Source organism: Aedes aegypti, chromosome 2, assembly GCF_002204515.2.
Source record: "Aedes aegypti strain LVP_AGWG chromosome 2, AaegL5.0 Primary Assembly, whole genome shotgun sequence".
NCBI classification, from domain to species: Eukaryota; Metazoa; Arthropoda; class Insecta; order Diptera; family Culicidae; genus Aedes; species Aedes aegypti.
Genome location: NC_035108.1, coordinates 445,238,398 through 445,260,735, shown reverse-complemented (window position 1 = coordinate 445,260,735; position 22,338 = coordinate 445,238,398). Strand labels below are relative to the sequence as shown.

At 36.1% G+C, this 22,338-nt stretch overlaps 1 protein-coding gene across 9 annotated transcripts in view; it reads left to right on the top strand.

Moving 5' to 3' along the window:
* The window catches only part of LOC5565862 (transient receptor potential-gamma protein), a 535,758-nt gene that overhangs the window by 447,699 nt on the left and 65,721 nt on the right, over positions 1-22,338 (top strand). For all 9 annotated transcript variants that reach the window (XM_021847945.1, XM_021847940.1, XM_021847939.1 and 6 more), the window contains 2 exons: positions 9,442-9,585; positions 11,139-11,278. In XM_021847945.1, the coding sequence (XP_021703637.1) occupies positions 9,442-9,585; positions 11,139-11,278 (284 nt within the window). The remainder of the gene's footprint in view (positions 1-9,441; positions 9,586-11,138; positions 11,279-22,338) is intronic.

Here is a 22,338-nt window from a genome sequence, read left to right as displayed (position 1 = left end):
GGGGTAAGAAAATGTAGGAAGTTTCTTATGAAATGTGCTAAAGAGTTTCTTTCGGAATTCTATCTCTTATTTTTTCTAGGGATACGCCACAGAATTTTTTTCGGGGACATCCTTATAAATTATTTCCTAGGAGAGGCACCTCCAGTTCTCCTCAAGGCGTAATTTTATCAATTTATTTATTTATCCAATGATTTCAAAAATTACTCCTTAAATTACTGTTTAGTTCATTTTGGAGTTTTCAGCAATCTATTTCTTTGTTTACATTGAAAATTAGCCACGTAGTGGTCGTGTTCTAAACTAAATTGTGTCTTATGTGGAAGTCCTTATCCTCCTGAGCAACTTTGCCGAAGACTGCATCTTTCTATGTGTTCGCATTCTTGTATTATCGCATTAGCCCCTACCGGAAGGCCACATCAACGTTAGCGACACGCGATGGTCGAGTTCTGAACTAAATTGTTTCTTATAAGGAAGTCCTTATCCTCATCAACAACTTTGCCGAAGACTGCATCTTTCTATGTGCTCGCAATCTCGAGTTATCGCATAATTAGCTCCTACCGGAAGTTCATATCGATGCTAGCGCCACGCAGCGGTTGAGTTCTGAACTAAATTGTATCTCATGAGGAAGTCCTTATCATCCTGAGCAACTTTGTCGAATACAGCATCCTTCTATGTGCTCGCAATCTCGAGTTATCGCATAATTAGCCCCTACCGGAAGTTCATAGCAACGCCAACGCCACGCAGCGGTCGAGCTCTGAATTAAATTGTATCTCATGTGGAAGTCTTTATCCTCCTGAGCAACTTTATCCAAGACAGCATCCTTCTATGTGCTCTCAATCTCGTGTTATCGCATAATTAGCCCTTATCGAAAGTTCATATCGACGCTAGTGCCACGCGGTGGTCGAGTTCTGAACTAAATTGTATGTTATGTGGAAGTCCTTATCCTCATGAACAACTTTGCCGAAGACTGCATCTTTCTATGTGCTCGCAATCTCGAGTTATCGCATAATTAGCTCCTACCGGAAGTTCATATCGACGCTAGCGCCACGCAGCGGTCGAGTTCTGAACTAAATTGTATCTCATGAGGAAGTGCTTATCATCCTGAGCAACTTTGTCGAAGACAGCATCCTTCTATGTGCTCGCAATCTCGAGTTATCGCATAATTAGCCCCTACCGAAAGTTCATAGCAACGCCAACGCCACGCAACGGTCGAGCTCTGAACTAAATTGTATCTCATGTGGAAGTCTTTATCCTCCTGAGCAACTTTGTCCAAGACAGCATCCTTCTATGTGCTCTCAATCTCGTGTTATCGCATAATTAGCCCTTACCGAAAGTTCATATCGACGCTAGTGCCACGCGGTGGTCGAGTTCTGAACTAAATTGTATCTCATGAGGAAGTGCTTATCCTCCTGAGCAACTTTGCCGAAGACAAAATCGTTCTATGTGTTCGCAATCTCGAGTTATCGCATAATTAGCCTCCACCGGATGTTCGTATCGACGCTAGCGCCACGCGATGGTCGAATTCTGAACTAAATTGTATCCCATGTGGACGTGCTTATCCTCCTGAGCAACTTTGCCGAAGACAGCATCCTTCTATGTGCTCGCAATCTCGAGTTATCGCATAATAAGCCCCTACCGGAAGTTCATATCGACGCTAACGCCACGCAGCGGTCGAGTTCAAAGCTAAATTGTATCTCATGTGGAAGTTCTTATCCTCCTGAGCAACTTTGCCGAAGACAGCATCCTTCTATGTGTTCGCAATCTCGAGTTATCGCATAATTAGCCTCCACCGGATGTTCGTATCGACGCTAGCGCCACGCGATGGTTGAATTCTGAACTAAATTGTATCCCATGTGGACGTGCTTATCCTCCTGAGCAACTTTGCCGAAGACAGCATCCTTCTATGTGCTCGCAATCTCGTGTTATCGCATAATTAGCCCTTACCGAAAGTCCATATCGACGCTAGCGCCACGCAGCGGTCGAGTTCTGAACTAAATTGTAACTCATGAGGAAGTGCTTATCCTCCTGAGCAACTTTGCCCAAGACAGCATCCTTCTATGTGTTCGCAATCTCGAGTTATCGCATAATTAGCCTCTACCGGAAGTTCATATCGACGCTAGCGCCACGCGCTGGTCGAGTTCTGAACTAAATTGTATCTCATGAGGAAGTGCTTATTAGAGTGATGCAAATTTTGAAATTTTAGCTCCCCTATGCTTAAACGATTTTAATCATGGTAAATAGCATCCTCCCAAAGTTTGAAGTGATTCAGATGAAATTTGACTGTGCACACGCCATTTGAAGTTTATATGGAGATTACTATGGAAAACGCCAATCTTTTGTGTTCAGCCCTCTATCTCTTCGTCATATTATTTTATGGAAAAGTGAACACACTCATCTCATGTGAAAACTTCCTAGCTACAACTTTGCCGAAGACCACACTTCCGAATCACTTCAAATTTTGGGAGGATCGTTTTCATCATAATTGACATCGTTTAAGCATAGGGGAGCAAAAACTTCAAAATTTGCATCAGTCTAGTGCTTATCCTCCTGAGCAACTTTGCCGAAGACAGCATCCTTCTATGTGCTCGCGATCTCGAGTTATCGCATAATTAGCCAATACCGGAAGTTCATATCGACGCTAGCGCCACGCGGTGGTCGAGTTCTGAACTAAATTGTATCTCATGTGAAAGTCCTTATCCTCCTGAGCAACTTTGCCCAAGACAGCATCCTTCTATGTGCTCGCGATCTCGAGTTATCGCATAATTGGCCTCTACCGGAAGTTCATATCGACACTAGCGCCACGCGGTGGTCGAGTTCTGAACTAAATTGTATCTCATGTGAAAGTCCTTATCCTCCTGAGCAACTTTGCCCAAGACAGCATCCTTCTATGTGCTCGCGATCTCGAGTTATCGCATAATTAGCCCCTACCGGAAGTTCATATCGACGCTAGCGCCACGTCGCGGTCGAGTTCTGAACTAAATTGTATCTCATGTGGAAGTCCTTATCCTCCTGAGCAACTTTGCCGAAACAGCATCCTTCTATGTGCTCGCGATCTCGAGTTATCGCATAATTGGCCTCTACCGAAAGTTCATATCGACACTAGCGCCACGCGGTGGTCGAGTTCTGAACTAAATTGTATCTCATGTGAAAGTCCTTATCCTCCTGAGCAACTTTGCCGAAGACAGCATCCTTCTATGTGCTCGCGATCTCGAGTTATCGCATAATTAGCCCCTACCGGAAGTTCATATCGACGCTAGCGCCACGTCGCGGTCGAGTTCTGAACTAAATTGTATGCCATGTGGAAGTTCTTGGTCCCCGAAACAAGTTTGCTGAAGACAGTACATTCCTATATGGCCTGAATCTCATACAATTTGGTGATGACTGCAGATTTCTGGACTGAGTGTACTGAAATTCCACGTGGCCAACATGGTCCCCTTCGTAGCCGATTCCCGGTGGCCACTGGATCCGGAACCGGTATTCCAGGTAGTGATCAGAATCTTGAGGAGTATATCTTTCGAATGCGGCATAAATTTCATTATTCGGTTGATATTTCGCTGATTTATAGGGGTATACATTTCTGGGTCATAATGACCCCAGTATCTTATTAAGTTGTTTTTTTGTGGCGCCATCTTAGAATCACCTTAAGAAAAATTTTTTTTGGTCTTGCGCTTCGTTTCCACAAAATATTAAAAGTCAGGGAATTTCAGAAAGATCCGTTTGATAACAACAGAGATATTGCAGGTTGAAATTCGATTTTGGGTCATTATGACCCCAGTATCTTACTAAGGTTAAGCAATTTTTTGTTATGCACCGCTAGTTTTAGAGTTTTCCCTGAATATTGGCATAATTGCACGCTTCGTAGTGGTATACTTGTTCGCTTTAAATTGTTTGTAAAAGTTATAATAATTTTTGAAGTGAAGATTTTTCTTAAATGCACGGTGAATGGTAGCTTGACGGTAGAACATTTTTTCAGTATATAATATGCATATATTTTTTACTTATAGTCTAAGCGGTTCACTACAACTCCTTCATAGAATTTTTTTCTCTAAAATCAACAGTATCGGAGTTAGAATTTTTCAAATAGGTGGCATGCGAAATTTCATAGGCCATTTTCAAAAGTTATTCTTGAGTGATCAATTTTTCTATGGAAAACACTTATTCTACCAAACCAAAAACATAAGCAAAATTTATTCCATATCGAAGACTATCGAGCAGGATTTTTATTTTTTTTCGACTCATTCTGGATGGGATTCGTCTCACACAGTACTAAGAAGGCAAGAAAATAGGTAAATTGCATTAGTTATCGTCTCAAACTATTTTATGAATTTAGTAGTGATTGAAGAATAAATGAAATAAATCCCGAAAAATGTTAGGAATACTCATTATCTATCTTCTATCTATCTATATAAAAAAAATTGAATGATATTTGTATGTCACGAGTGGGCTTGAGAACGAGTCAACAGATTAACAATTTTTTTTCACTTTTGCATTGTTCAAGGGCTGCGACGTGTTTTTGCGTGGGAAATGTTTAGAAAAGTCTCTGCAATGGTTTAAAAAAAGATAGCCGTAGTGGTAAACGCGCAGCTATTCAGCGTGACAATGCTGAGGGTCGTGGGTTCGAATCCCGCTGGATGATGATCTTTTCGTACAGGAAATTTTCTCGATTCCCAGGGCATAGAGTATCATCGTACCTGCCACACGATATACACATGCAAAAACTGGTCAATTGGCAAAGAAAGCTCTCAGTTAATAACTGTGGAAGTGCTCATAAGAACACTATTCCGAGAAGCAAGCTTTGTCCCAGTTGGGACGTAACGTCAGAAAGAAGAAGAAATATACTCTTTCTAGTCCAGGCAAACCCTATAACCGTAACACTGAATATATTTTCTTACAAAAAAATATGATATTGGCCTGAAAGTTACACATTAACTTTGAATTTATCAAAATATGTCTGATCGCGCGAACAAAACCATCAATATATGGCATTTTATGATACGGTCGACTCTCCACATGGAGTGAACAAGACAAAGAACATATTTTAATAGGGCTCAATGGCGTATATTCCCTCGTATAAGTGTATGGTGTATAAGTGTAAGGATACAAAATGTAATACATTTCATCAAGAACGTGTTTACTTACAGCAAATGAGAACTGAGCGTTGAGAAAAAGGGTTTTTTCATAGAAATATCTAAGTCTGAATTTGTTTGACAAAGTAATAGGGAGCCAGATCCTATTCTTGGCACTTTTGATTCACTTCGGCAGTGAGGTTTTTTGAAAGCTTTAGTGCTTATATTTGGCCACAATGTGCTTCTGATTGCAAAGTTTCATACGATTCGGCTGAGAAAAACCCCCCATGCCAAAGTGAATCATGGAAGTGCCCAAATGGTTCTGCACCAATAAAAATAAAAATAAAGTTATAAAATAGTAAAGAATTTTCAATCATATCCCTATAACATAAACGTCATGCAAAATCTCTACTAAAGGGTGATGTAGCTCTATTTCACTAAAGCAGATAGAATACCAAATGAAATTCAGTAGCAATCATTGAAGATCTTTGCGAAAAACACTGATTTTACTTTGAAAAAAATCAGTTGATGACAAATGAAGTATAAGAAAATAGGTTATTCATTGAGAACACTGGCAAACAATGATCAATACAGTGATGTGTTCTACAAAAAAAAATATTTGGCATTTGTTCGGTAGGCCCCTTATCGATAGCAACCTTGTATGTTTCTGAACCCAAGGCAGATAATAAAATAAAGTGATTCATTGTCTACCACTCTTCAACTACCACCTTTTATTAAAAAAATTGTATAGTTTTTGGGATTACGCAAAATACAAGCATTCTTCATTGAAAGTGTTTAATGTAAAGCTCAGGGCTGAGTATTGAATAACGGATACATTTTGTCTCACTGGCTTCTGGTTTTGTCGCTATTTTCGTCACATAAAATTTCCAATATTTTTTGGTTTTATTCATGTGTTATGCGAAATTATAGTAAATGATGCTGCATAGGACAGTAGCCCAAATATGAAGCTGGTGTTTTATCCATTTCCCTAACTATCACCAAAATCATGGATAACATGCAGAAAGATTTGGTTTTGTGAAATTCCATAAAAAGTTAAGGGAATACGATGTATATGATACTTGCTACTCCTCCTGTTCTACATTACTCTATTGTTTTTTACATTAGCAATACATGTTACAGCTCAACAATTAGGAACAGTTCAGAATAGCATGCCAAAAACGGAATCCCACTGTAGTATTTTTTTTTTTTTCGAATTTACAAATCCCTCATCCCCCTCGTGGTCTTTGGCCACACAAAAGTTTCAAAATATGTGTAAGGGAACATGGGGTAAAATTATCGTGGCATTAAATCATTCATAGAACGCTTCAATTTGTATTCTTTGCCAAATGATGTTAAAATATATTTATCCAAGAGTTGCCGCTACAACCCTTGGAATAAAATCATAGATTTTTGATTATTTTCCGGTGAAATTTAACCTTTTTTTTCTGTTTTGCCTAAATATTAAGGATTTAATCCCCATTTTTCAATCAACTTTTCTACACGATCTAAAACCATAAAAAAACTCAAATTTGGGAAATGTTTTCATGATGGTAGCTAGAAAATATTGTAAAGTTACTGTTCAGACTTCGAATGGCGATAAAATATGGATCTCATTAGAAGAAACGAAACAAATACGTAGAATGGCATTTTCGGTATTACCTAGACCGTGATCTTTGGCAAAACACCTCTACCAACCGCTTCTTTTCCCATATAAGACTACGTTGTTTATGGACAACCTCTATGCTGCATATCAGGCATGTAATTATTTCAATAGTGTTCCTAACAATGGAAATAGTGCAAGCAACAACATATTTTTTATTAGAACGTTTCGCATAAAGCATTTGTCATGATGCATGTTTACTATGAAGTGAAATAGATGACTCCTATAATATAGTAATATCTCACGTTCATTATCATAAGGACGTAAGATCTATTTATCTCCATCGATATTCTCTTTTACCAATAACTTGGCCGGGCATTTTTTTTCAAGTGCTATTGTTGATTTTGTATAAAATACTCAGCGTCCTTTATCATACTGCATCGTGAAATGTTACCAAAATTGATTAAACTTAGTGTACTGGATCCAAAAAGTAAACGTTTGATGAGAAACTGATCACTGCAGATATCAAACGCGAAACATGTTCTGGTATGAAATTATTTTATTTTAAGCAAAATGCTGTGAAAAATTTACATTATCTTGTTTGATTTAAAGTGATGTGATATTGTTTTGTGTTAACAACATTGAAAGTTTATTATCCAAAAAAAAAGGATTAAAATAGGATTCATTAATCAAAACACCATCTGAATTGGTTAAATCTATCTAATATATTATAAATGGAGCCTTAACAATTGAATGCTAAAAATAATGGGTTTGTGGGAACATATGCGTAAAATCGGATCATATTTCGTTTTACAAAATAGACCCCTGAAAGGTATAGTACTAAATCTGGTTTTCATTGACTTAATTTTTTCCACGAAATGAATCGGCCTATGGCCGAAAATCTCGATATTCAACGAATCAAAATAGGATGATGTGCTAGTATGCATCGTATTAAGCATTGATCAGTGAGAACTGTAATTTTCTCAGTATTGCAGTGAATGATTCTGATACAAACCGATGCCAAACAGTTCTTTCTCAAAACGGCTTTAGCATTGTACAATAACATTTTGATAAATCTTGATCTCTTTTTGGAAATAATGCAAAGAAAATGCATCTTACCGTATTTTCAATCCGTCGTATCGTTTTCAACTCCGTCGCAATCAGTTTCCAGATTCGTCTCACAACTTACGGCTCACTTTGATGTATTGAGTGGCTAAAACACAATACATCAACACTATAATAAAATGTTGTACTAGAATATATATCTATGGGCATCTCCCTCCATTCCTTCAGCATGATGCAATATACTTATTTCCTTTAAAATTAATTGTTCGTCATCAAAATTCAGCCCAAATATATAAACACAATTCCTTTTGACCGTACAATTATGGCATTTGCTCACAGTACAGGGTGTCCGCAAATTATCCGTACAAACTTTGAAGACATGGCTCTATACAATCAAGCATAATATATTCAATATTCTTGCATGGTTGTAAACATTGGCTTATTATATTCTTATGAAGTAAGTTTGACACATTTCCGATTTCAAATATTTGAAAAATTAAGTCAAATGTATTAAAGTGTCTTACAAGGTGCTGTTTTTCGAGCTTTATGACGGAAGAAAAATGTCCATAGAACTCACTGGATTTGGACCGTATAATTTTCTATTTCCAGTCAAACTTGAAGCCACTAAACTGCAGGTAACTTCAAATAATAATAGGACATTTAGATTCATCTCTTTTAGATTTTAGGGATAACACATCTCCAGTATGACTAGCGGCCCTCAGGAAAAACATCTCCGAAAAATTTGAATTTGCCTATCTTAGTAACAAGCAATCATTTCGAAATTGTTTGAAGTTGTATTTTGTGTCAACATATAGATGTATTATAAAAGGTTCATGGACATTGATTTTTCATTGTTTTCAATGGGAGATCATCTTCCCAATATTTTGCTGTTCGGATATTTTGCGGACACCCTGTACAGCAAAAACAACACAATCAAAGGAACCGTATTTTTACGTCGAGCGTCGCGCACACATTGATGCGCACAAGCTTTTTTTTCTCAGTACGACGGTTTGAACTTTGTTTACATTCTCAATTAAAAGCTGCGGTTGAGCAAATTTCGTAAAATTTGGTGATTCATTGAAGTTTTACGACGTGTTATTGGAATGAAATCCTTCAGTGAAGAAATACAAAGGTTTTCCATAGTTAAAATTAGTGCCCGGCGAAGTAAGTCACCCACGGGGGCGGGAAGAAACTTGTGTTGGAAAGTGGTGTGGCTCAGTCGATCGCTAAGCATTTCTCTCAAATCTTGTTCGTCCATGCAATTTCGGTGAAAAAGTACAAAGTGGATAATTGAACTGAAGTTATTTACCGAAATACAGTAGTTTTATTGCATTTTTGGTGTACAATTGTACGAACCATAAAAGCTTTCACAAAATTACACTTGGATAATGAATCTGTGTTGCAGGTTAGTTTGAATATCCGCCGTAGTGGAACATTTAAAGTTTGATACGACGAATAATAGCGCTTACGACGAAGTAGAACAAAACCCTAGTAATAATATATCGTTTCATTCACTAAAATCGAACTTTATCTCAAAAATCTCAACGAGGCAACCTCTAAACTTTTTTTCCCTAAAACTGGTTGTAACATCTTAAACTACTATTTGTAAAATACTGGGACACCCTAGTCCCCACGGAACTGCCGGCGACTTTTAATAGAGTTACAGGTGACTGATGGGCCTTTTATTCCTGTTTTCTCTCTCTCCCTCCCCAGTTCTACTGATGTTGGCTTCGCAGCGCATTGAAACGGTGATTGGGGGCGTTTGGGGAGCCGAGATGAGTAGCCATGACGAAGTGCCTACAAAACGGGGAGCCAGCCCCACGCTCGTTGAGTGGCTGATTCTGGCCTGGGTTAGCGGTAAGTAAGGACACAGCAGGCCTGGTCGGTTTGTCACACACAGTTGGCCATGCTGGTGCGAGTTAGATGGTTCATTCCATTGCAAAATGGTCCGAATCGAAAAATTATCGGAGAAAATGTACCTGTTTTAGTTGATTATAGATGTTTAATGAGTTATTCAAAATTGCGTTTCGCATATTCTTAGAAAAATGCTGAATCGGATGGTACTTATTCAAAATTGACTTTCAAATCAAACTTGTTTGTTCAAGAGTGTACTTCAGCCAACTTTTATTCTGCAGAAGCTTCTAGCCATCGTCCAATCAGCTTGTTTTTCTCTGCCATAAACTTTTTGAAAAAGGTCATTTTGAACAGACTGACAGTCCACATCGACGAAAATTCATTTTTTACCAATGAACAGTTCGGATTCCGACATGGACATTCGACCACTCATCACCTTTTACGTGTAACAAATTTGACCCGTTCCAGCAAATCTGAAGGCTATTCTTCTGGTCTTGCTCGTCTAGACATAGAAAAAGTATTTGACAGTGTTTGACATAAAAGCTAGATCGTAAAATTGAAAAACTTTAATTTTCCAACCTACATTGTTGAAATAGTTCAAAGTTATCTGTCAAATCGTACACTTCAGGTTAATTATCAGAACTCCAGGTCTGAAAGACTTCCTGTAAGAGCAGTTTGGAACCATTATTATACAATATTTTCACATCTGACTTACCTGAGTTACCTTAGGGATGTCAAAAATCCTTGTTTGCGGATGACACAGGCCTCTCCACCAAAGGTGTCATCTGTAGTAGATTGCAAAAAAAGTTTGGATGTTTTATCTTCAAACTTGCAAAAATGGAAAATTTCTCTCAATGCTTCCAAAATTCAACTTTAAATAATTGCCAGTATTTCAATTGAATTGAAGCGTTTAGCAAAGTGTTTCATAAACATTTCGTAAAAGTTTGCTAAAGAGTGCAACCACAAATTACCTGAAATGAAGATGGTTGATTCAAAATTTACATCGAAATAATAGGTCCTTATAATATCTTATTATATCCTATAATCAATTTTTTTGTATGAAGATGCAAAACTCTCGTCATTGCATTGCACATTGCACATATACGTCCATTTTCAACAAGAACAGAGAAAAAGAGTTTTTCCTACTAAATAGAAGATTCAAGCCATTGTGCATTTCCCATTACGGCGAGCTGGTCAAGGGAAGAAAAAAAAAGTGACTAGATTCAATTTGCTGAAGCGGAGAACCATGCTCTATCCATCCATGACTCAATTGGGAACCAGTTCGGTTGATCTACTGCTCACAAAAATCCAAACCGGAAACCCGAATTAAAAATGTGGAAATCTAATTAAAACTTGTGTTCCGCTCCAGTCTCGTTCTTTATCCGCTCGGACGACAAGCCATACATTGGCCACATACTAATCCGAACAAATTTAACTTTCTCGTCACTTCCGTAGAATAACTTTGCCAATGCTTTCTTTTCCATTTATTTTTTGATAATCCGAAAAAAAAACTGCTCTTCTTCTACCATCATCATCTACCGGAACACTAAAACAAGGACTGATATGGAGCGAAGTGAAGCAGCTGTGGGACGTCGGGCTGCAGGAGTACGTGAACGATATGTGGAATGTGATAGACTTCGTGACCAACTCGTTGTACGTCGCGACGGTGGCTCTGCGAGTGGTTTCGTATTTTGAGGTAAGTGGTGTGGACGTGGAACAAAATTTGATTTTTACAGCAAGCCGTTATGTCTCGTATGTGAGTCGTGAGACTTAAGAATTATACAACAGCGTAGCCGAAAGAGGACCTATGAACAAAATCTAGATAAATAACTGTTACCAAAGGAATCTCACACATGAATTATCCAAATATCTATCCCCGCCATTCACTTTCATATAAAGGCGTCATCTTCATATATATTCATCTTCATATAAAGATCTAGGTCTTTATCAAAAAATCACAAGGGAACTTACAATGAATCTGATAAAACCATGCTTCAATGCTACTCATGTTTCCAAGGAATCTCTCCAGGGTACCGCAACAAATTGTCTCAGAATTTCTTTCAGAATTCTTGTTCTTTTTTTTGTTTCAATAATTGCTACAGAGATTCTTCCTGAAATTGTTTCAGTTACAACTTAGAATTCATATACAGAGTCTTACAGCGATTCCACCATGAGTTCATTTGAAAATTCTTCCCAGAATTGTTACATATTTCTATAGAAATATCACAACGCAGTTCGCTTAAAACCATTGCCGTAAAAAGGGAAGGGGGCCGGTTTGCTATGATGGTCTGGTTTTCATAGCTACCTCGATGGTCACTTGAATGACAGTTGCATTGGTTTTATGTTCTGTAACTCGATGTTCCCTAAAATATCTTGTTTTGGAAAGTTGAATGTAGTTGAATTACGAGAATCCTTGTAGAATTTCTATCAAAGGTTAATAGAGGAAACTCCTCATGATTACTTAAAATATTCGTCTTAAAATTTCACTCACGTCCAAAAATTCCTATAAGGTGGAAGCACCGGTTTTGGCCATAGCGCAAATTGTAGCCATAGTAGATTGAACCATGTTTAAAAAACAAATCAGCATAAATCATTTCAAGTAGAGTAAACCGCATTCACATTATACAGTTATAATAATTTTATCGTTCGAATTAGTTCAAAATATATTGGAAATAACTCATTGTCCTTAAAAATCGAACTGCCATACACCTAATTTGGACAGGGTTCTTAAAAAAAGCAATGTGATTGGCCAATTTAGGAACCGAAGATCAAAATTTAGCTCAAACTTGTTCTGGTGGCCAATTAACCAATGCAATTTTCAAGGCGTAAAAAGGTTTCTGTTCAGTTTCGATATTTTTCATACATGGTCTAGATTGAAAACTTACATTTGACGCATTTTTAGCACATATGGCACATCCCATAGATTAAAAAAATATTTTCTTTCATGCTGGCCAAAACCAGTGCTTCTGCCTATACAAAGTTCTCTAGGCATTAGAGTAATGCGGGGCTAAGGTTCGTACCTAAAATTCCGCAGAAGATATCAAACGAATAGAAACTATTTCCGTTCCAGCTTGCAGGGCAAGTTATTCCTTAAAATATTACCTTTTACAATAATATAACTAGATTTTTTCATGTTTCATTTTTATTTCAAGAATTTTTGCCCCAATATGGGGGGTAAATGTTTGCACTGAATAAACGATAGGTTATGATGTGCAAATTGCTTGCGACGAGTCTATCCACACTTTACGCAATGATTTTTTCGGTCCGTTCATTCTGCATACATTTTCACTCTCCATATCTCGATATCTCCCTTTCTCGATGTGAATTTTGTGTAACATCAAACTTTAACTGGGAAATCACCCATCACGCATACAACCACTTCGGAAGGGAACACACGTTTTCCTTTGTAATCCACTCCACTATGACTGATTGATCGGTGAGCAACGATCGGGCCAAGACGACACAAACACACTGTTGTCATCTCGCTCCACACATTCCCCTTCCTCTCCGGAGAAAAAAAAATAGACTATGAAATAACGCATTTTGAAAAAAAGAAGAAACAAAAATAAATAACCAAACCTACTGCCTCACCGATGCGTACCGAATAGGTACCCTATTTCAAATCAAACTCTCAGCGCTTACTCTGCAAAAAGTATTCCCGAGGAGTACGACAGTCCTCCATAAAGCATCATCGCAGTACATGAGCAGTAGGGTGCCAATGGAATGTATGGGAAAATTTTTGCCATCGAATTTAAAAAAATTGTAGTGCTCAAAAGTTTTGTCTCCTCGAAAAAAGTCCCCATGCAAAATTTGAGCTCAATCGGACTTCATTAAGTGGACCCCCAAAGCGGTCAAAGTTTGCCTTTTTTGAAAAATGAAAAATCTCCAAAGGGGGTACATGAAATTTCCGAAATCGATTTTTTTTTTGATGCGAGATGTCTTAGAAATGCATGAAACGTCGAGATCTGGTGTTATTTGGAAATTTTTTTTTTTTGAAAAGTCGACCTTTTGGGACTTAGTAAATTTTTGAGTTGGGGGAGTGAATTGAATTTGAAATGAACGATTTGAATTCAATTGCTGGGAAATTCAAGGCAATAGTATTGAAACATATCCTATATCATTGTTGGCCACTGAAAGCATATTATATGTGATATTTCAATAGGGTGGTTCATTAACTTTCCATTAGGGTGGTCCTTTTTGTTAAAAAATAAAAAAAATAGAATTTAATTGAATATTGAAGACAATAGTATTGGAACATCTCTCACATTATCGTAAGCCATTTTCTACATTTAATATTTTATTAGGGTGGTTCACTTGATTTCCATTAGGGTGGGCCTTTCTGTCGAAAAATCAATAATATTTTATCACCTCTTTCATCATCGTAGGCCATTTCCTTCATTAGATTCGTGATATTTCATTGGGAAGGCTCACTTATATTCCATTACGGTGGTCCTTTAAAAAATTTGAGAATTTGAATGGAATTATAAATACAAGAGTTATTAAACATCTCCTATGTCATCGTAGGCCACTGTTAACATATAATAAGTGATATTACATTGGACTATTGTCCTCAGTTTTGCATAAGGGTGATCATTTAATTTCTAAATTTAAAAAAAATTCTCAACAGATCTAACAAATCAATTTTTTTTGTATAGTTTTGAATCATGATTCTTCATTGGCATGCAACTCTTCGTTAAGATATTTTCATTAAGGTTTTCTTTTGAATAGTTAAAATAAAACGTTCCAATAACAATAATCAGTGAATTCAGTGAAGCACAACTCTAACTGCCATAATGAAAATACAGATAAAAAAGGAATGAAATAATTTTTGATGCATTCAAATTATGACAATAGCTTGATGGGCGACGATGAAGGACTACAAAAGTGTTTAGTTTATATTTTCAAAAGAGATTCTCAGCCTTGGGCTCCTTCATTCCCGAAACAAAAGTACGTTGCCTTCTGCTTGCTATAGTACACGCGATTCGGTTGTGACAACGTAGGCAATTCCAGTTTTAACAATCAGTTCTCGTTTATTCTTCAAAGATGTAACAAAGTTCCTTATAGAAATTTCGTCGGAATTTCATATGGATTTTTTCGTTGGAGTTTTCAACGGAATTTTCTTTGGAGTTTCCTTCGGAATTTTAATCGGAATTTTCTTTGAAATTCCTTTTAAACTTTTTTATTGGACTTTTTTACGAAATTTCCTTTGAACTTTTTTACGGAATTTTCAAAATAGAAAATTTATCCTGAATTTCCTTCAGAATATCCTGTGGAATTTTCTTCGGTATCTTCAGGAGTGCCCTTTCGAATTTTCTGTGGTATTTCCTTCGAAATTTCATATGAAGTGTCCTTCGGAATTTCATTCTGAACTTTTCATTGGAATTTTCTTCGAAATTTACTTCGGAGTTTCTTTTTGAGTTTCCTTCGAAATTTGCTTTGGAGTTTCCTTCCGAATTTCTTCTAGAGTTTGTTTCGGAATTTCCTGTGTAATTATCTTTGGAACTTCCTTCAGAATTGTATTCGAAATAATATTTGGAATTTTCTTCGAAATTTACTTCGGAGTTTCTTTTTGAGTTTCCTTCGAAATTTGCTTTGGAGTTTCCTTCCGAATTTCTTCTAGAGTTTGTTTCGGAATTTCCTGTGTTCTTTCGAAGCATTGGAATTTACTTTGGAATTTCCTTCGAAATTTTCCTTGGAGCTTTCTTCAGAATTTCATTTGGGATTTCTTTTGGACCTTATAAATTTAGTGCGGAATATTCTTAGAAATTTCCTTTACAATTTTCTCTGGAATTTCTACAGTTTTCTTGAAAATTTCCTTACAAATTTGCTTTGGATATTCCATAGAAAATTCCTTAGAAATTTTCTACAAAATTTCTTTTTAACTTCCTTTTTTCATTGCAATTTGCTTCGGGATTTGCTTTGGAATTTTCTTTGGAATTTCCTTAGAAATTCCCTTTTGAATATGCTTTGGATATTTTTCAGATTTGTCGTCGGAATGTCCTTTGGAATGTGCCTCAGAATTTCTTAGAATTTTTTTCAGTTTTTTTTATAAATTTTTTTTTTTTTGGGATTTCACTTATATTTTGAAAGTTTCCATCAAAGTTTCCTTTGGAATTTTTTTTGGAGCTGTGATTTTTTCTTCGAAATTTCCTTAGAAATTCCTTTTTGAATTTCATTCGGAATTTGCTTTGAATTTTTTTATGGAATTTCCTATGGAGTTTTTGGAATTTCCTTTGGAATTTTCCACGGAATTTTCTTCGGAATTTCCTTTGATTTTTTTTCGGAATTTCCTTTGGAATTTTCTACGCAACTTTCGTCAGAATTTCCTCTGAAATTTGCTTCGGAAATTCCGTTGGATTTTTTTCTAGTTTCCTTCGGAATTAACTTTGGAATTTCCGTCGAAATTTCCTTAGGAGTATCCTTTAAAATTCCTTTGCAGTTTTCTTTAAGGCTACTTATCAAATTTTCTTCAGAATTTCCTTTGGAATTTCTTTATAACTTCCTTCAAAATTCTCTTTGAAATTTCTTTCGGAATTTCGTTTGAAGTTTACTTCCAAATTTGTTATAGAGTTTCCTCGGAATTTCCATTGGAATAACCTTTGGAATTTCCTATGGAGAATTCGGAATTTTATTTAGAAGTTTTGATTGGATGGTTTTTTTACAGAATTTTCCTTTGGACTGTTTCACGTAATTTTCATCAGAATTTCCGTTCAATTTTCTCGGAATTTACTTTGGAATTTCCTTCGAATTGTTTTTTCGGAATTATCTTAGGAGTATCCTTTATAATTCCTATGTACCGTCAAACGGGGCTACTTTTGATTCCGGGGGCTACTTTGGACATTCGTGTTTATGATTTATTTGCAGCATAAATATTAATCTGACCTATTTTGTGTCTTCAGCACTTTCATTGACCAAAACATGCTCTACAACCAGACATGAACATTTTTCGGAACAACATCAACAATAACAGGATAAACAGGAAAATATATTTAAAAATTCCGAACAAATATTCACAAGGCACAAAACATTTGCTATGTAAACATTGTTCGAATTTTTCACATATCAAGGAAAGTTATTGGGAGCGTCACAAAACTATCGAATCGTCATGTTTCATAAAAATTTGTGATAATTTTATGTTAAAAATGGTTGTGTTACAAAAAAAATTGATCAAAGGTCTTAATTTTACTAAATTTAATTTATTGTAAAACCGTTGGTTTTTATATTTTACAACAACTAAAAAATTAACCAAGGATTCAGGAAAGTTAATAGTCATCAAATATATATATATATATATATATATATATATATATATATATATATATATATATATTATTACGTATTGGTAGTAAACTCAAACCATATTCCTTGAAAAAATAATTCTCGGTCATTTTTACATGAACCCGTAGTACAAAACAATTTCATTCTTCATCTGCTATAAATAGACTACCATTAAGCCATATCTAAACTATTGAGAACCAAAACAATTACAAATGTAAAATTTGAATTGCCTACGATCTTGCGAAACATTATTCTTGTACTTCATGCATTACACTTTAAATAAAAATTACTTTTAGTTACAGGAATTGATGAGATCCTTCTACATATCATTAATATAACATTAAGAATTTTAACAGATGTTAATCATTATTAATCAGACCTTATTAATCGTCGCAGTACTTGGTAATTGCATCATTCGATTGTGTCAACTTAAACAATCAAGCAGTCGTAGCTGACACTTTTACTTAAAAGAAAGTAAAACTGAAATTTCATACTAGAAATTAAACACTACAAAACCATATTTTGCTGAAAAGTGTTATTTAGGTATGTGTATTTTTTCGCGCTTTACAATTTTCTTAATTATGTTTATCAACGAAAAACGTTCAACAACGTCAAAATAGACGTTAATCTATAGAACCAGTTCAAAATTTATGCGAAAATAATCATTTTATTTTCAAATCGTATTGCTTTCTAAATGTGTCCAAAGTAGCCCCATTTTTGTCTTGAAGGACACATTTTTTTCGCTATTCAAGCATTTTTTTATTTCTTGATGGATTTGCTTCATATTTTGCACATTTGTTACGTACACATACAACTAAGATATATGCAAGAATTATCGAAATCCATCCATAATTCTTAGAGCTACAAATCCTCAAAGTTGAAGAACGTGGAAATAATGTCAAAAGAAGCCCCGTTTGACGGTATTCTTGAAAACTTCATATCTCATTTACTTCATAATTTCCTTTGGAATTTCTTCATGAATTTCTTTCAGTAAGTTGCTTCAGGAAGTTATTTTGGATTTCTTTGGAATTACTTTCGGAATTTGCTTCTTCAGTTCTTCAAAATTTTCTTCGGCGTTTCCTTTGGAATTTCTTTCGGAATTTCTTCTGGAATTGCTTTCGGAATTTCCTTTGGAATTTGCTTCGGAAGTTCCTTTGAAATTTCTTATGGAATTTCCTTTGCAATTTCTTTTAGAGCTGGCTTCGGAATTTCATTTGGTATTTTCTGCGCAATTTTCGTCCGAGTTTTCTTTGGAATTTGCTTCGGAACATCCTTCAAAAATCCATTCGGATTTATTTTTATGGAATTTCTTTTTGAATTTGCAATGGAATTTCTTTCGGGATTTACTTTGGAATTTTGTTTGGAATTTTATTTTGGAGCTACCTTCGGGATTTGATTTGGAATTTTCTACGTTATTTTCGTAGAAATTTACTTTGCAATTTGCTTTGGAATTTCTTCTGGAGTTTCCTTCGGAATTTCTTTTGGAGCTTCATGCTAAATTTGATTCGAAATTTCGGAATTTTCTCTGGAATTTCCTTCGAAATTTTCTCTGGAATTTCCTTCGGAATATCCTCTGGAATTTCCTTCGGAATTTCCTCTGGAATTTTCTTCGGAATTTCCTCTGAAATTTCATTCGGAATTTCCTTTGGAATTTCGTTCCGTATTTCCCCTAGAATTTTCTTCGAAATTATCTCTGGAATTTCCTTTGGAATTTCCTCTGGAATTTCTTCCGGAATTTTCTCTGGAATTTCCTTCCGAATTTTCTCTGGAATTTCCTTTAGAATTTTCTCTAGAATTTCCTTCGGAATTTTCTCTAGAATTTCCTTCGGTATTTCCTCTAGAATTTCCTACGAAATTTCCTCTGGAATTTCCTGAGAAATTTCGTCTGGAATTTCCTTCGGAATTTTCTCTGGAAATTCTTTCGGAATTTCCACTGGAATTTTCTTCAGAATTTCCACTGGAATTTCCTTCGTAATTCCCTCTGGAATTTTCGTTGGAATTTCCTTTGGAATTTCCTTCGGTATTTCCTTCAGAATTTTCTCTGGAATTTCCTTCGGAATTTGCAAAACTAAATTGGAAAGGTCACTGAGACTCAATGCTTGATCTCTGAGATGAGTGCATCTGAAATCACGAAGTAGCAAGCGGATTTTGTATGAGACGAGGACTCCGAGCTGGTTCAGCTTAGTGAAGTTTTGCATTCCGAATGAAAATCACGCAAAACTTTTCAAATGGACCTTTCTAACAATGAGAGGCTTTCTAGAAAACTCTGTTGTTGTTAACTAAGTTACCTTTACATTTTTCGTCGAACATTACGCAAATATTATGTAGTAGTCCACACCATAATCTTTCGGTCTGTAGATATTAAGGTTGAAATTTTTACAATGACATCATAATTAAGGAAAGTGGACGAGACTTTTGCGAGAAATCATGGTTTCAAACTGTACGAAAAATGATACACCCTAATGGAAAATGAGAAAAACTCCCTAATGAAATATGTTAACAGTGTCCTACGATGATGTCGCATATCAAATCGAACTAGATCAAGAACTAGATCGAGGCGCATGAATTCAGAGGAATTTAAAGCCTCTCTAAACAAAAATGAAGACAATGGCCTACGATTATAAAAGAGGTGTTAAAATACTTAAAGGATCAAATTCAAAATTTCTTGATTTTTTTTAATTTTCGGCAAACACCAATGGAAAATAAGTGAGCCACCATATTAAAATATCACGAATCTAATGAAGTTAATGCCCTACGATGGTGAAAGAGGTGATAAAATATTATTGTTTTTAATATCCCATTCAAATTATGATTTTTCGACAGAAAGGCCCACCCTAATGTAAATTAAGTGAACCACCCTAATAAAATACCACATAATAAATGTAGAAAATGGCTTACGATAATGTGAGAGATGTTCCAATACTATTGTCTTCAATATTCAATTAAAATTCCATTTTTTTATGTTTTAACAAAAAGGACCACCCTAATGAAAAGTAAATGAACCACCCTAATGAAATATCACATATAATATGCTTTCAGTGACCAACAATGATATTGGATATGTTTCAATACTATTGCCTTGAATTTCTCAGCAATTGAATTCAAATCGTTCATTTCAAATTCAATTCACTCCCCCAACTCAAAAATTTACTAAGTCCCAAAAGGTCGACTTTTTCAAAAATTTTTTTTTCCAAATAACACCAGATCTCGACGTTTCATGCATTTCTAAGACATCTGGCATCAAAAAAAAATATCGATTTCGGAAATTTCATGTACCCCCTTTGGAGATTTTTCATGGGTCAAAAAAGGCAAACTTTGACCGCTTTCGGGGTCCACTTAATGAAGTCCGATTGAGCTCAAATTTTGCATGGGAACTTTTTTCGAGGAGACAAAACTTTTGAGTACTACCATTTTTTGAAATTCGAAAAATCGATTTTCATTGGCACCCTAATGAGCAGTACAGTCCACATTCACCTTGCTTCCGGCAACCGCATGTTACTCTCAAAGAATCAATACCGATAATTCACGTTTCATTCTACGGAAATTAACAAGCCTTCTGATAGCAGCACGACAATGCAATGATTCTCTACTCTGCGAACTATAGCGTAAAAACATTCCCTTTTACGAAGCTCAAGTTCCGAACTATCATAGAGACTTCTTATGAACTGCCTAGTTGAGATCTGGAAAAGGGTCATAAAACATCCTGAAAACATCGTTAGCAAAGTCATATCCAATACCAATTCCTGCATCTATACGGTAAACACTCCTCAACGCAACACAACTCAACAATGGTATATGATCAAGATCTGAGGTGGCCAAAAATGACGAAACAAACCACCAAAATGCACAACACAACTACACTGCCCATAACTGCATATTTGTAACATCCGACAAAAGTAGGCATTGAGTAAATGGAACATTAAATGTGCATTTTATGGCAGTATGGGAGGAAACTAAAATTTCTAAAAATTACCAGGAGCTCAAAAGTGCTTATTTGAGGTTGATATTTTGTACAACTGATATCACATACTAGGTGAATAGTCAGAAAATAATTCTGATAGAAATTTTGTTGCTATTGCATTACGAGGCTCATTTGTAATCTCAGTGTGACTGTTATGCGGTTATAATTACCAATGTGACAAAACAACTTGGTATTTTTTTCGAATTTTCTAGAACAATCTCACAGATTTCAATAAGTTGATCGAAAGTGTTTATCATTTGATGACTCTCCTAGGTATTAACTCCAATTTGTCAAAAATGTCGAATGTGACTGTTATGCAGTTATGGGCAGTACAATATCAACAGAAACTCTCATATGCGGCCCCCTTTACTTTGTCTCTGTTCTTTCAGCAAAACGAAAAGCAAGTCCGAACGCATGTCATGATAGGCGATTCCTATAATGCATGTCAATATTACTCAACACACAAAATAGCTTTCCAAGATCTCCAGTTTTGTATTCTCCCACAACCAAGCACAAGCCATGAGCCGTTCATTGCGTTCTGTATCTCTTCTATAATCAATGCAGTTTGGCCACCAAATTTCATAGCTGTCATCTGCCCTCAAAACTCAATCCTTCAAAAAATCAGATATTACCTTCCACAACGCAAAATGCATCGCGCAGCTACCAATCCATTTATTGACTTCACAGCACCAAACTGAAATCGCGTTTTTTAGGTGATGCAAAGTCCTCTGATGTGAAGCCAACGTCAAAGTCAAAACAATGGCCTGGCGACTGTGAAGACTTTCACGGACGTCAATAAAAAGCTCAACCGATCTCTTATACACCAAATCCTCAATCACAAACTACAAAAAAAATGCTATGCAACCGAGACATGATCTTTACGCCACATTACACTTAGGTTGTTCCGATTTACTGAAACGGTTGCATTCTCATCAGTTACTATTTGTAGGACTCCACTCTGACAAGGAACATACATTTCCATTGTGAATTTACTTCACTGCATGTGCTGTCAGCAATCAAAAAGGTTTTTTGTAAGTTGTTATGGGCAGTTTTTTCTCAGCTTCCAAATTGAGCTGCGATCGCATTCTAGACCTTGACAAAAATACAATATGCGCAAGCGGTCCTCTCAACTCGCTGTGCATTCCACTATTCGTTTCAGGTCGTGCTTCTTAAAATGCGCTCTAAACCCTATTGTCCGCTGTTAACGGTCCTCTTAACTCGCCATCAATTTATTAAAGCGGTCCTCTCAACTCACTGTGTACTTCAATATTAATCAAATAAGGTGGTCCTCAAAAGGCGTACCCTATTTTTGCAATATACATTACATTACAATATATATAAAAGGTGGCTGTTTTCACAGCACGCACTCCGATCTCAGCGGTCCTCACAACTCGCTATTCATCAATTTACAAGCGGGCCTCCTAACTCGCTTTTATTCAAAGGTCCTCATAATGCGCTATAACTCTATTTACTTATTTCTTCGGTCCTCTCAACTCCCTACAAATTTCTTCAAAAGT